This window comes from Daucus carota, chromosome 2 (assembly GCF_001625215.2).
Source record: "Daucus carota subsp. sativus chromosome 2, DH1 v3.0, whole genome shotgun sequence".
In the NCBI taxonomy this organism is placed as follows: Eukaryota; Viridiplantae; Streptophyta; class Magnoliopsida; order Apiales; family Apiaceae; genus Daucus; species Daucus carota.
The window spans coordinates 18,277,618-18,291,448 of NC_030382.2; the positions used below are offsets into that span (position 1 = coordinate 18,277,618).

Below are 13,831 nucleotides of genomic sequence, written 5' to 3' on the forward strand. Positions count from 1 at the left end.
AGCAGTCTTTGCCATGGGGAAGAATTTAGTGAGAAATTTCTGAGCTAGATCTTCCCATGTAGTAATTGAACCAGATGGTAAAGAATGTAACCATCCCTTGGCCTTATCTTTCAGTGAAAATGGGAAAAGTCTTAACTTCACAGCTTCATCAGAGACGTCATTGAATTTGAAAGTGTCACAGATCTCTATAAAATTCCGTATATGCATATTGGGGTCTTCAGTAGGAGAACCCCCATACTGTACCGAGTTCTGTACCATTTGAATAGTTCCTGGTTTGATTTCAAAGGCTTTGGCTGCGATTGCAGGCCTGACAATGCTTGATTGGATATCATCGATCTTTGGCATAGAAAAATCCTTCAATGCCTTACTGTCTGGTTGTGCTTCAGGTTCTGTCATTGTTTCAGAATCAGAAGAAGAAGTAGAAGATGAATCAATTGCTTTCTTACGGGTCTGAGAACGTGTTTGCATAAACGCGGCCCAAGTACCTGAAATAAAGAAAAGTAGAAAAGTGAGAAGAGAATAGAATCCTAGTCAGTGAATTTTAATGCACACTGATGACAAGTACATAAACTATTAATTAACACCGAGTCCCCGGCAGCGGCGCCAAAAACTTGTTCGGTGAAATCTACACTACACGCAAGCGCACGTGATCACAAGTAATATATTAAGTTCGATCCCACAGAGACTGGTGAATTAAGAATACGCACCTATGCAACAATGTATGATCAATTTTCACTGCCAAGACAATTAACAAGGATGGTTTCTTTTATACTAATAACTAAAATTACTAATCAAATTCAGAATAGGAAAACACATGGGATTCTAACTTCATTATCGAATTCATCTAGAATTGAAATTACTGATAAGCATGCGACTGTTGATCCTAATCAGACAACACGAAAGTAATACATGCCAACTCTCGTTGCACACATATCATACCAATCAAAATCCGCAATTAAGACAGAAATCTCATGGACACCAACAAAGCTCAGACCCTATATCTCTATAGCGGTAGTGTAAGCAGAGAGGTTTAATAGCAAGTCGTCTATCGTGATTACACAGGGTGATAAAAATAGTTCAAGTCTACCACAAATTATGTTTCATTCACATAATCCTATGTTTACATGGCATAGTTCTAAATTCAATCATCCACTCTCGCTTCAGAAAGAATTAACAAACAACTTAGAAGTTAGCTACTCTCCTAAGAAGAATAAGCACGGCTCATGCAAAGAAATCAACGTACGTCACAAAATCAAGTAATTAATATACAATACTAGATTACATCGATAAATCCATTAGAATCCCATGAAGGCGGTTAGTTCATAATCGAACTAATCGACATCATGGTTTCTAGTGAAAACATTATAAATAAAAGACAAGAATTGAATGGAATAAAAATGCTTGAATTAATAATAATAAGGATCACACGTTACAGAATTGATGTTCACGATCTTGCTCGAAACTGTCACTTCCTCGCAAAGAACGATCCAATACAACTGATAATGTGCTTTGATAAAAATTAACTATGATATTGTTCTCTACTAAAAACTCTTCCTATATTATTGAGGCTAGGGTTTTTTTTACACATGAGAAATAAAAATTGCATTGACTAAGTCAACCGGGCCTCGACCGCTGCGAAAATCCACTAAAAAGCTGTAAAAATCGGCCCGGGGAGTTCTGCTGGGCGCGGCCGCGCTAACTTAGCGCAGGCGCGCTAGTTGATGCAGTTAGTAGCGCGGGCGCGCTACCACTTAGCGCGGGCGCGCTAGTGTCTGCACTGGCAGCTCCGTTTCTTCGTTTCTCGCTCGTTCTCGCGTGCATGTCCTTCCTCGCTTCTAGTACCACTTCCGTAGGTGATCACGGTTGCATTTAGCATATGCAACAAGCCCTTTAAACCCCTAGATAGCTCTAGTGGACGAGTGTGCTCTCGTGAGGGTTTGTAGAAGATGTACCCACAAAATCCCAAGTCTTGATGAATCCACAATTCTCTATTCTTGCAAATAATGCACCAAAACCAACCTAAAATGATAGAAAATCACTTCATCACCTCAACTCGTGACCTGCACAGAAAAACAATAAAAACACATCAAAAGACACTAAACACTTAAGTACAACCAACCAATTTAAGTGGAAATGAAGGCCTATAAGTGTGTATAAATACCACTTATCAGGCGCCAGCATCATAATCACGTAAAATTGCAGGAAAAGATGACTCAGGCTTTGTCATGACAACTGAGGGGGAGGGTTTGAACCTCTCTGCATCAGGGCTTAGCTCAAGATTAAACAAGGGCGGTGACTTAGAAGACTCAGTGTCACTGGGTTTATCCTCACGAGCCCTCTTGGCAAACAACTCTCTACTAGAAATAATCAGGGGCTTTATAACAGGGGGCTTAAACTCTACAATGACATAAAAGGGCTCAAGGAAAGTTAACAGAACAGTTGTGAGGAATAAAGATAGAATGACATAGGTGACAAGAGAAAGTAAGTGGCGAATACCTTTTGCGTAGACTCTGTCTGAACTCACTTCTATAGACTTTTCCACCCTGGGGCTATCAAAAGATTCTGAAGACACGCTTTGAACAGAGCATGAGGCCTTCGTGGCACAAGGTGTGGCCTTGCTCCTAGTCCTCTGGGCAACAGACTTAACGGGGATCCTCTTGGAACATTCACCAGGATTGGTGGAAGGAGATTTGCGCATTTTTTCCAAATAACTCTTGACATCGACAGGACAGGAATTCCTAACAGAGTGACCCAGACAGTTGGGCCACAATCTATCTTCAATGGGAAGAGCGAGAATCTTCTCCACTTTGTTCTTAACATGGACGTTATTTTCATCCACGTCAAAATCAGGATCTGCAATTATCATTGAGAAAGCGGTTAATGGGACACATGGTATGAAAAACAACGAAAATCTCAAAAGCACCAACAAAACGCAAATTAATACCTTTAGGGTTCCAACGTTCAAGGAAGTACGACTCCTCATCTCCTAAGGAAGCTTTGTCAGTAAAGAAATAGTCATCTTTCCACTGCCTATCATTCGCCGAATTGGCATTCAAAATCAAACAATCATCCCTCAGCCTGTTGGAAAAGCCAAATCGAACACCGTAGAACTTCTTAGTGCTGTAACAATACTTTACCACATCGGCATCAATACCGACTTTGTGCTTGGCTTCGATACATTCGAGACATGCAAGGACTCTCCAGGCAAAAGACATAAGTTGCCCCGGAGAGATTTGCATGGAACAAATAACCTCTTTCACGAGCTTGGAAAAGGGGAACTTCATCCCGATGTCAAAAGGGTAGAAATAGAGACAAACCCAACCTTTACGATACCAATCGGCGCGCTCAGTTTCGGCAGGAATGACGGCATCAACGTCCTTTCCCAGGAGAGTTGTGACTTGAGAGAGCTTCTCCTTCTCCATGAGACTAGCTTCACTATCACGAACGTCGAGGAGCATCGTCTCAACCCAGAGAGAATTGATTTGAGGAGTAGCATCTGAAGAACTTGGGGCTAGAGAACTTTTTTTCGCCATTAGATGAGAGAGGGTAGTCGAAACAGTATGAGGTGAATGTGTGAGAAGATGAAAAACGCACGATAAAATAAAAGGAGGAGATATAGGGAAAAGAAATGAAGGGGATAACCGAGGAGTTGTAGAGATGGCGTGTGGATTATTACAAAATCTTGGCGCTCGGGAAATTGATTTTATTGATTAAAGAATAATCAACAAAAATCAAGGGGCTATTGTTAGGTCCGTGAGTCAGCAGACATGACGTGATAAGAAGCAGCTGACAACAAGTGGACGTGACGAGAGCAAGGCGACATGTGGGAAGCGTGATGACTAGCACGTGACAAGGAAGAATGGAAAGAGTCAAGGGACGTTGAGAGAGAATCGGGAGGATTTAACAAAATCAGTTATCTAGGATAAGCATGAAGAGAGTGGGCAACGGGCATGGATCAGAAAATTCAAATTGTACTAAATTGTAGTATAAATAGAGGTTAAGAGAAGAGTTGAGGACTCACTCATACACTTGTACTCAAACACAAATTCTACATACTGAAGCATTCTTTGGGCTGGGAACATCCCACCTGCGGTTTTTACCTCTTAAGGGGTTTTCCGCGTAACCAACTCTTTTGTCTTTTATTTGTTTTTTACTTTCATAATTCGATTAAGACTCTTTGGCAATTAACCTAAAAAAGCACCTAAAAACATTTTCAACATGGAAATAAAAATATTAAAAGTAATATATATGTACATTATTAAAAATACGATATATATTTCTCTTTTTCCAAAAAAAAGGTGAAAACAAATTAACCATTATTTGCTTCAGAATTTTATATCAAAACAAATATATAGAATATTTAAATGATTAAGTTCGGTAATATAAATATAGTTTAAAAATACAGAACAATGAAATTGTAATTTTGTATTAAAGTATAGAATACAGTACCTCAAAAAATTTAGTTAAAAATTAATTATGTTATGTATTTTTTATGTAAGTTTTGTATTTTTTATGTAAGTTCTGTATTTTTTGTTATGTAAAAATTAATTATGTTATGTATTTTTTGTGTAAGTTCTGTATTTTTTGTTATGTAATTTTTGATGTTATGTACCTCTTTGTCTATGTATGTTGTGTTCTTTTATTTGTGTTCAACATTTTCATCTATATCTTATAATTTTAATGTTTATATTATTACAGAAATTTTAAAGTAACTCATGTTTTATAATCCATTAAAAAAATAAATGTGTTATATCTTTTCATGTTATGTATATTTTATGTGAGTTGTGTAGTTCTTTATGTTCTGTATTTTGTGTTATGTCTTTTATACATGTTTTGTAATTTTTATATTATGTGTTGTATTATATATGTATGTTATGTAATTTTATTTTTCCTTTAATTATTTTATATTCTTTCATATTGTTAATTTATATTTTGTATGTTATGTTAATGCGAAAAGAAAAGTTATAATATTTTCTTCAACTTCTCAAATTTATATAAAAAAAACTATAGCATTATAAAGTTTTTTTACAAATATATCATTGGCTAGCAAGATTACAAAAAATAAATGATTATATTTTTTTATGACCCAAATATGTAGACAAAAAAGAATGAGTGGCAGATATCACGGAGAGACACGTAGAAAGAATGGGGCGTGAGAAAGAGGGGTGTTTCTATGCATCGCAGACAGTTATCATCTTCTATGCTGTTATATAATCCAGTGGTTAAGATACAGCGTACTTAGTTACTCAATTAAACGAGTTACCCACTGAGAAGCCCCTATATATATACATTTAATTCTATACACTTTTCTTTTTTGGATGTCCCACTCAATTCTATACATTTCAAAACTTTCCCAAAATAGTCAAGTTTTATAGTATAAAAACCCCACCCACCCACTACTTTCAACTACTTTTCCAAATCTATCAATTATATATTGATGGGTCCCACTACTTTACCCACTTTTCTTTCTCTTTCTTCCTACTTTACATTACTTTATACACTTTTCTTAGTCTCCGTGCCCAATCCATATGTATACAATTCCGAGGGACCGAGGGAGTATATATACAGGGGATGGTTGAGTGAGGAACTCCATTATCCGAGTAACTTGGTAAGTTTTGATGCGTGTTATGTAGTATAACTACTTAGACATGTGGTCACACTGTTTAGATACCTAGTCACGTGTGTGTAAATTGCGCCTGTTATGTAGTATAACTACTTAGACATCTGGTCACACTATTTAGATACCTAGTCACGTGTGTAAATTGCTCACACAACTGCCAACATATATATGTTTTTCTATTTTATATAATTTAAGTGCATTATTTAAAATATAATGTTGACGAAGTAGAGACAATTGTTCTGCATTTAAAAAACTTACAACCTATTTTATATAATAAAACATAAAACATAAAAATTATTATAACTCAAAGAACACACAACAAAAAATATATAACAAATATAATACAGAACACATGAGAAAAATGTAAAACAAAATATTTATATAAATAAAAATAAATTATATAATAGATAAACTACGAAACATGTGGAGAATATAAAATCAATTTAGACAAGAAAATTCAAAACATTAAAAATGTTATAAAGAAAAAAAGGTACAACATTGTGACCAAAAAATATATGTAATAAAAAAATTATATTATATAACCAAAGCTACTAGAGAAAAAATACAATCATTATAGACAAAAAAGTACAGAACATAAAAATTGTTATAATGGAAAACGGTACAACAATGTGACAAAAAATAACATATAACAAAAAAATAAATTATATAATAAATAAACTACAGAACATGTGGAGAAAAAATAAATTCAATATAGACAATAAAATACCGAACATAAAATTTTTATAAAGAAAAAAAGGTACAACAATGTGACAAAAAAGAACATGTAACAAAAGATTGAATTACATAACAAATAAGCTAGAGACAATGCGGAGAAAAAATAATTTTTAACATAGATAAGAAAATAGAGAACATAAAAAAATGTTATAAAAAAAGTACAACAGTATGATAAAACAAGATACAACAAAAAATAAATTATATAACAAATAAATTACTGAACATATGAAGAAAATATGAAATTCAATAGTGACAAGAAAATACATCACATAAAAAATTATATAAAAAAAAGTAGGTTGCTTTTGATTTTTTATAATAAATAGTATGCTTACTTTTTAATTTTTATACAGTACAGAACAAGGAGAACAAGTAAATAACTACAGTCTTGCCCGTACGTGTCAAATACAGGCTTGCCCGTACGTGTCAGCATCTCACCTATTCTTGAGCGGTGTCAATTTTTTAGGTTTAAAACTCTTAAGGTAGTTCCTAAGTTACTTAGATTAGAGGGTTCCTGGAGGAGAAGGCGCGCGCACACACACACACACACACACACACACACACACACACACACACACATATATATATATATATATATATATACGTCTTGCGTAATTTTCACCAATTATAATTTATTTATTTTTAATATGACAAACTACGACATGCAATTTATAGAGAAATCACTAAGTCAAAACATGCTCGTCCATCCTCACGAATTAAGTGATAAGACCTCAATTTTAAAATAGGCATTCATTAATCTGTGCCATACAAAGATTTTGCAGTTCTTCTCTATCAATTCACACTACGATCATGATTAACCTCAAATGAGATCTTTTAAAATCAAGCAAAACAATATCGAAAACCTGTACTTTTTTATAAAAAAAAGAATACTCGATTGAGTCATGGTAATAGAAAATGGAACCCAGTACAATAATGCTGAATTCAAAAGTTATTGTGAAGATTACTCGATTGAGCTACGCTTTACCTCAGTTGCCCATCTTCAAGCTAATGGACAGGCTGAGGTGGCTACCAGGATAATCCTCGACGGATTAAAAAAGAGAGTTGAAAAAGCCCACGGATCATGGGATGACGAGTTACTCCCTATACTTTGGGCGTATCGGACAACTTGCAAAGTTTCCACTGGAGCGACCCCTTTTCAGTTAGATTACGGAGCCGAGGTAGTAGTGCCACTTGAAATCACGCACACTTCCTCCAGGGTCCAGCAGTATAAGCTAGAAGCCAATGAAGAAGGTATGAGACTTGCCCTTGATATGATTGATGAAATCCGTGATGAAGCTCATGCTAAGATTGTGGAAAACCAGAAGCGAGCTTCTTACTACAACCTACGGGTTAAAGAACGATACTTTCGAGAAGGAGATCTGGTACTCAGAAAGATTGAGGCTTCTGGGGTAGGCCCCAAAGGCAAGATGACTCCCCATTGAGAAGGCCCCTATAAAGTTAAGACTGTTACAGGCCATGGCTCATACAAGCTCCAAACCCTCGAAGGAATTGAAGTTCCCAGAAGTTGGCATGCGACCAACTTGAAAGTATATTATATTTGATATCTATTCTAGTAGGAGTTAGTAGTTGTCCCAAAAATAAGGTCATGTTGACCACTGCCATGTGGTTGATTTTGAAAATAGTTTATCTCTTTTACTATGATATTAATAAAAGTCCCGAGGATTCTCCACCCTGACCTTCTCAAGTGTTATTGACTGTTATTTTTTTGAAGAATAATCCCCAAAATCCTGAGTATGGATAAAATCTTGAAGCTAAGAAAGAAAAATACAAAGTAAAAGCTAAGAACGTGACGAGTAGAAGTCATCAAACCCGGAAGGGTCAACACAATCATTAGAAAATAAATTGGAAATCCTAGGTTATGGATTTATAAGCAAAGGAAAAGGTAAAAATCCTAAGTAAAAATTACTCTGGGTTGATTTCAACTCATGAGTTCGTCTATGGTCCTTTCCCAATAAGATTTGGCGGTCTAGGGAAAGGAGGCATTGTACTCCGCGGCCAGGAGGTCTTCAAATTCACGGGACTTTTTGAAGTCCTCGATCGCTTCTGCCCTAGTCCGCGCCAACTCCGCCTCCAGGGTGCGGACCTTCTCCTGTTCAACCACGAGCTCGGCCTCCACCCTCTGGAACTGCTCGAAGTTGGCAGTCGAAGCCTCAAAATAACGATCACGGTCGCGTTCCGCGATCGTTTTCTCAGCCCTGACCGCCTTTAGATTATGGACGGCGGCCTGGAGGTAGGTATTCACCTGTAGAATAAAACGCGATTAAAAAGAGAAAAAAATCTCTAAGTAAAGAAACTCAGAAATAAGACAAAAAAAAATGTGTGTTAAAGGATCGGGCTTATCATAGCCACGGCTCGATTATCGTAGCCACGGCCCGGTCCCTTGGGGTAATCACGTTCCGGGACCACTATGCGGCGGCCCGGGAATCCCCCACTATCGTATCCTTCTTGAGAAGGCCCCACTCCACAACGTAAGGGCTGGGATCTTCGTCCACGGCCACCAGTCGTGGAGTCAAGAAGGCCGGAACCTTCTCGATAAAAGGGGACTTCCCCTCCTTTCGCGGCCGTTTCTCGCGAGGGACCTCTGTTACCACCGCCTTGGACGCAGCGGCTTCCGGCTTCTTGAAAATGCTTCCAAGGGCGGCTTGGGCTGCGAGACAAATGTGAAAAGAAAGGATAAGTACAGTGATCCACAAACACAATGAAATAAAAAAAAATAGAGAGAGGTCACTATGGGCTTACCCTCAGGGCCCAAATCACTGAGCCCATGCTCTTGGAGCGAGGCCTCAGATATGAGCAATGAACTGTGTTGGAGGCAATCTTCAGTCAAGATCTTAATGGCCGTCCTTTCTTCGACCCCCAGTTTAAGGGACCTCATGGCCCCATCCTCGGCCCGACTAAAACTGGAATAAAAGTAGTCAGCCCAATCGCCCCCCTCCATGTATAAATAAAAACATTATCCCTTCCAACGATGGAGGGAATTAGGGGCTGAATCAGAAATGAAGATGCTGCGGTCCAAAGTCCTATATTGGATATTGACCCAGCCTTCATCGTTTGGCACATATACAAATTTCAAAAGGTATCTAAAAACGGTTACATTGGGCTCTAGGTTATGCTTCTTACACTGGACTAAAAAGCAGTATATAAACCTCCAACCATTGGGCTGAAGTTGGGTTGGACAAACCCGGGCCTCAGCTAGCAATCTATAGACGAACATAGGAGGAAGAAGCCTGAAGCCCGCATAAAACATTTTCTTATAAACTCTAAGGGCCCCGGGCTTTGGGTAACAAGCCCGGTTATTTGGGCCCGGAGCCACGGCCCTATATGGGTGCTCTATGCCAAAGAGTTTAGCATAATATCGACATCTTTTTGCTTATACTTAGATGGATAATTATATGGATCAAGATGAAGAAGGTTGGGAAACGACTGGCCAAATTCACTAAGTAAATCTCCTAAAGAAGTACCGCTAGCATGAACGAGGGATTTTTTACCTCGACTAGCACGAGAACGAGCCACGGGTGGCTGAGATAGCACTAGCACGAGAACGAGCCACGGGTGGCTGAGATAGCTGAGATTGCTGCGATCATGAAGAGTCCGCCATTAGAGTGCTTGAAGAGAAGTATGGAAACCTAGAAAACTGATGAAGAGGATGAAGATTTAACGGAAACTGGGCTGAGGCTTGAATATCAGCCTAAAATCTGGAAAAAACTTTGAATGTCGGCCGAAAACTGGAGAAATCTTGAAAGCCACCTTGAGACTCGCCGAAAAACTAGAGAAAACTAAAGAGAACTAGAGAGTGTTTGAGAGTGCTTGGGCTCGTTAAATTGCGAAATGTTTTGGGTGAAATGAGAAATGAGACTCTCAGTCACTAGATTTATAGAAAGTAGGAACCGGTTGCCCTTCCGGTAAACTCTAGGTTTCATAGCCTACAGCCGGTGAAATGGGCTTTGGGCCTGTTGAAAAGCCTTGTCATAGGCGGGAAGCACACGAATTTGAAAAGTCGAACACTTTCTAGAGAGATATCGAGAATTCTAAAAGGCACACGAAAAAATTAAAGGAAAAATATGATTTATAGGCCTGACAGCATAGACTAAGGCCCACAACCTATGACAAAATGTATCTCCAAGTAAAGAATCATGTCTGCTTGTCGTCTCTAAGCACGCCAAGGGGACACCACTAAATGAGAGCCTTATAAAGGCCCACGATGGAACCACGCCCAGGAAACACATCCTAGAGATGTGGCGACAAACAATGTCTCTTTGGCGTTGTTAAGCACGCCAAGGGGACAACACACAATTAAAGCCATGGTTAGGCAAAAAATTGAGCCACGCCCAGGAAACACATCCTGAGGGCGTGGTGAAGAACAATGTCTCCATGGCGTTGTTAAGCACGCCAAGGGCACATCACACAATTGGAGCTTTGGTCTGACCTACAACCAAACCATGCCCAGGAGGCACATATTGTGGGCGTGGTAAAGGACAATGTCTCCTTGGCGTTGTTAAGCATGCCAAGGAGACACCATAAGAATAAAGCCTTAAGAAGGCCCTTACCCAAACACGCCTAGGAAGTAATTCTTGTAGGCGTTGTGAGAAACATGTCTCCTTGGCGTCTGTAGCAACGCCAAGGGCACATGGCACAATTGACAGCTATGACACATACCACGCCTAGGAGACATGTTTCCTAGGCGTTGCACAAAATATGTCTCCTAGGCGTTGCTAAGCACGCCCAGGGAATATCACCACCATGATAGGATAGGCATGCCTAGGCAGCATGTCTCCTAGGCGTCGCCAATATCAATGTCTCATTGGCGTTTGTTGCAATGCAAAGGAAGATAGACATAGAATGAGACTACCAACCACGCCCAGGAAGCATGACTCCAGGGTGTGGCTATCAAAGTAGCTCATTTGGCGTTGCTATGCACGCCAAGGAAGCACGTCCTCTTGAAGGGCAATTTTGAATTAAGGAATTATTAAATTCTATATAAAAATACTATAAAATTCCGAACAATTTGGAAAATCCTGAAAATTGAGATTTAATATCAAAAATATTTTGAAAATTATTTCAAGGACAAAAAATTCTAGAAAATTTGAATTAAATCACAAAAATTCCAAAAAAATAGAATTAAACCTCGGAAAAATACGAAAATGCTGTCGTAATGAGAAATTCGACAAAATACACGATGTACAATACGAAGGTCACGGAAAGTATTCGATAAAGCTCGGATAGCTGTATGAAAACCTCTATAAACTTTCGATAAATTACCACGAAATTTGTCGAAAGTTGGGGGACAAATGATACGATTAATCAGATATTACGGCCCGATCCAATAAAGGCCCGAACAACCAGTTTAACTATATGACGTCCAGTTATGGCCCAGTAACGGTCCAAACCAAATACATATAAAGGCCCCGTTACGAAATTAAGTCCTGCGATACGACTAACTCTCTTGGATAAACGTCCGAGAATCCGAGCTGAACATTAACACCCAAAGATAAGAGTTTTGTATTATCTATTGCTCCGAAGCATACTTCGATAACAAGTCTGATACGTGGAATCATACTTCCACCCGACTTGTGATTCCGAAGCGCCTATAAAAAGGGCTCTACCCCTCACAACTAGAACTACGTTTTGGACTTGATTCTTCTCCAAGCAGAAGATGCGTAGGCATCTCGTACCGAGACCAGTCCAAAGCACAAATCGCCCACACCCTCGTTTTTAGATCCACAACAATAACCATTAAATAGAAACCAAATTTAAAATAAATTAGATATCAAAAAATTGAATTATTAAAAATAATATAATGTACAAGTTGTATAAACGAAAACTAGTGTTGACCGTTGTATCTAATTATTAAAATTAGTAGTCTAAATTACTAATCAAAAAGATTAATATTCTTATTACATATTTTTTATTAATTTTATTTTAAAAAAAGTATAAATTACTTTATCATTAAGACTAATATAACATTTTTTTAATTTTGCTAAGATAATATTCTTTTTCAAACAATACATACATACATATACAATGTGCCCCTCAAAATTATATGCCCTGTACTGTCGAACACCTCGCACACCCTCAGGCACGGCCCTGGTTACAAATTAATAAAATTATTTTATAAATCCATGAATACTTGTTTGTCTCTAGAAACTAAAAAAGGCAGCCAAAATTGAATATGCTATCCATGACCTTGATATACTGATTTGGCATAATATTAAATATTATCCATTGATTAGGTGAAGCAGAAACTTGCAAACCTGAAGCGAAAAAAGTAATCAAACTTATCAGATTGACAATACTGTTGTTATGGATCAAAAATCGAGGGGTGAGCTTCGTGTTTTTTGACTGATCTCGCGATTCGGAACTCAGACGGGTCCTCACGAGGTGCCTACGTATCTTCAGCGGGGTGAAGAATCAAGTCAAAAAACGTAGTTCTATTTTGGAGGGGTAGAGCCCTTTATATAGATGTCTCAGGGTTAGAGACTGATTAGAAGTAGGATCCCTGGTGTTAGAGTCTTAGTAGAAATAGGTATTTGAGTCAGAGATAGGATAGGACTGATCCTTGATCCTTATCTTGAGTTGCTGGAGGTTATTTAGGACTCTAGATAGTTATCCAAAAAATTCAAAGTTCTTGTAGGACTCTCGGGGTCTTGGATTCATCAATTAGATTCCTAATAGGACTAGGATTCGAGTTCTGGGCCCTGGCCGGGCTGGGGGCTCGAGCCTTGAGATTGGGCAGCCCATATTTCCCAAACGTGGATGCCCAACGGGCTTTTTATAACCTCAATCTGTTAGCTACGAATTTTGGGTGATAAACCCAGACCTCGGGCCTTTATCCTCAGGCCTTTAATCAGACCTGGGCTCAAAACAACCCAATAATTTTTAGGGCCAATTTCAGAGCCATATCATTTGCCCCCCAACTTTGGATAAGTTTCGTAGAAACTTTTCTAAAGTTTTAGAGCATCTCAGACGACTTTTCAAGCCTTTTTAATGAGTTTTACAGACTTTACGAGTCTTTTTACGGCTTTTCAAGCCTTTCCTATGAAGAAAATCGTTCCTATAGGCCACATCGTATGTGTTTATAGTGCTCTCAAGCATTTTCATGTTTTTCCGGGACTCAATTCTATTTTTCTTGGAATTTTCATGATTGACTCCAACTTTCTAGAATTTTTTCGGAGTTTTTTTTAGTAAAATCGGACGTCTGAGTCAATTTGGGACATTTTGGGGAGCCCAAGACGGCCTTGGGGCTCACCCAAGTCGAATCAGGGTGTTGTGGGGCGCCCAGGTCGATTCTGGGGAACCTAGGTTGATCGTGGGCCGCTCTTTGGATGTTCCGGGTGCTCGTAGGCCCTCTTGGGGTGCTCATGAAGCGCACCTCGAGCGCTCTCGGGCGTTGCGCGCCTCTTGGCATCCAAGTTGATTGTGGAGCTCACCCAAGTCGATTTAGGGTGCCTTGGGTACTGT

The 13,831-nt window shown here is 38.6% G+C and overlaps 1 protein-coding gene across 1 annotated transcript; it reads left to right on the forward strand.

Moving 5' to 3' along the window:
• The first annotated feature begins 7,254 nt into the window (after positions 1-7,254).
• Positions 7,255-7,794, forward strand: LOC108203527 (uncharacterized). The gene has a single exon (XM_064086701.1). It carries the CDS (start codon positions 7,255-7,257, stop codon positions 7,792-7,794), a length of 540 nt encoding a protein of 179 aa, XP_063942771.1.
• Positions 7,795-13,831: the final 6,037 nt, after the last annotated feature.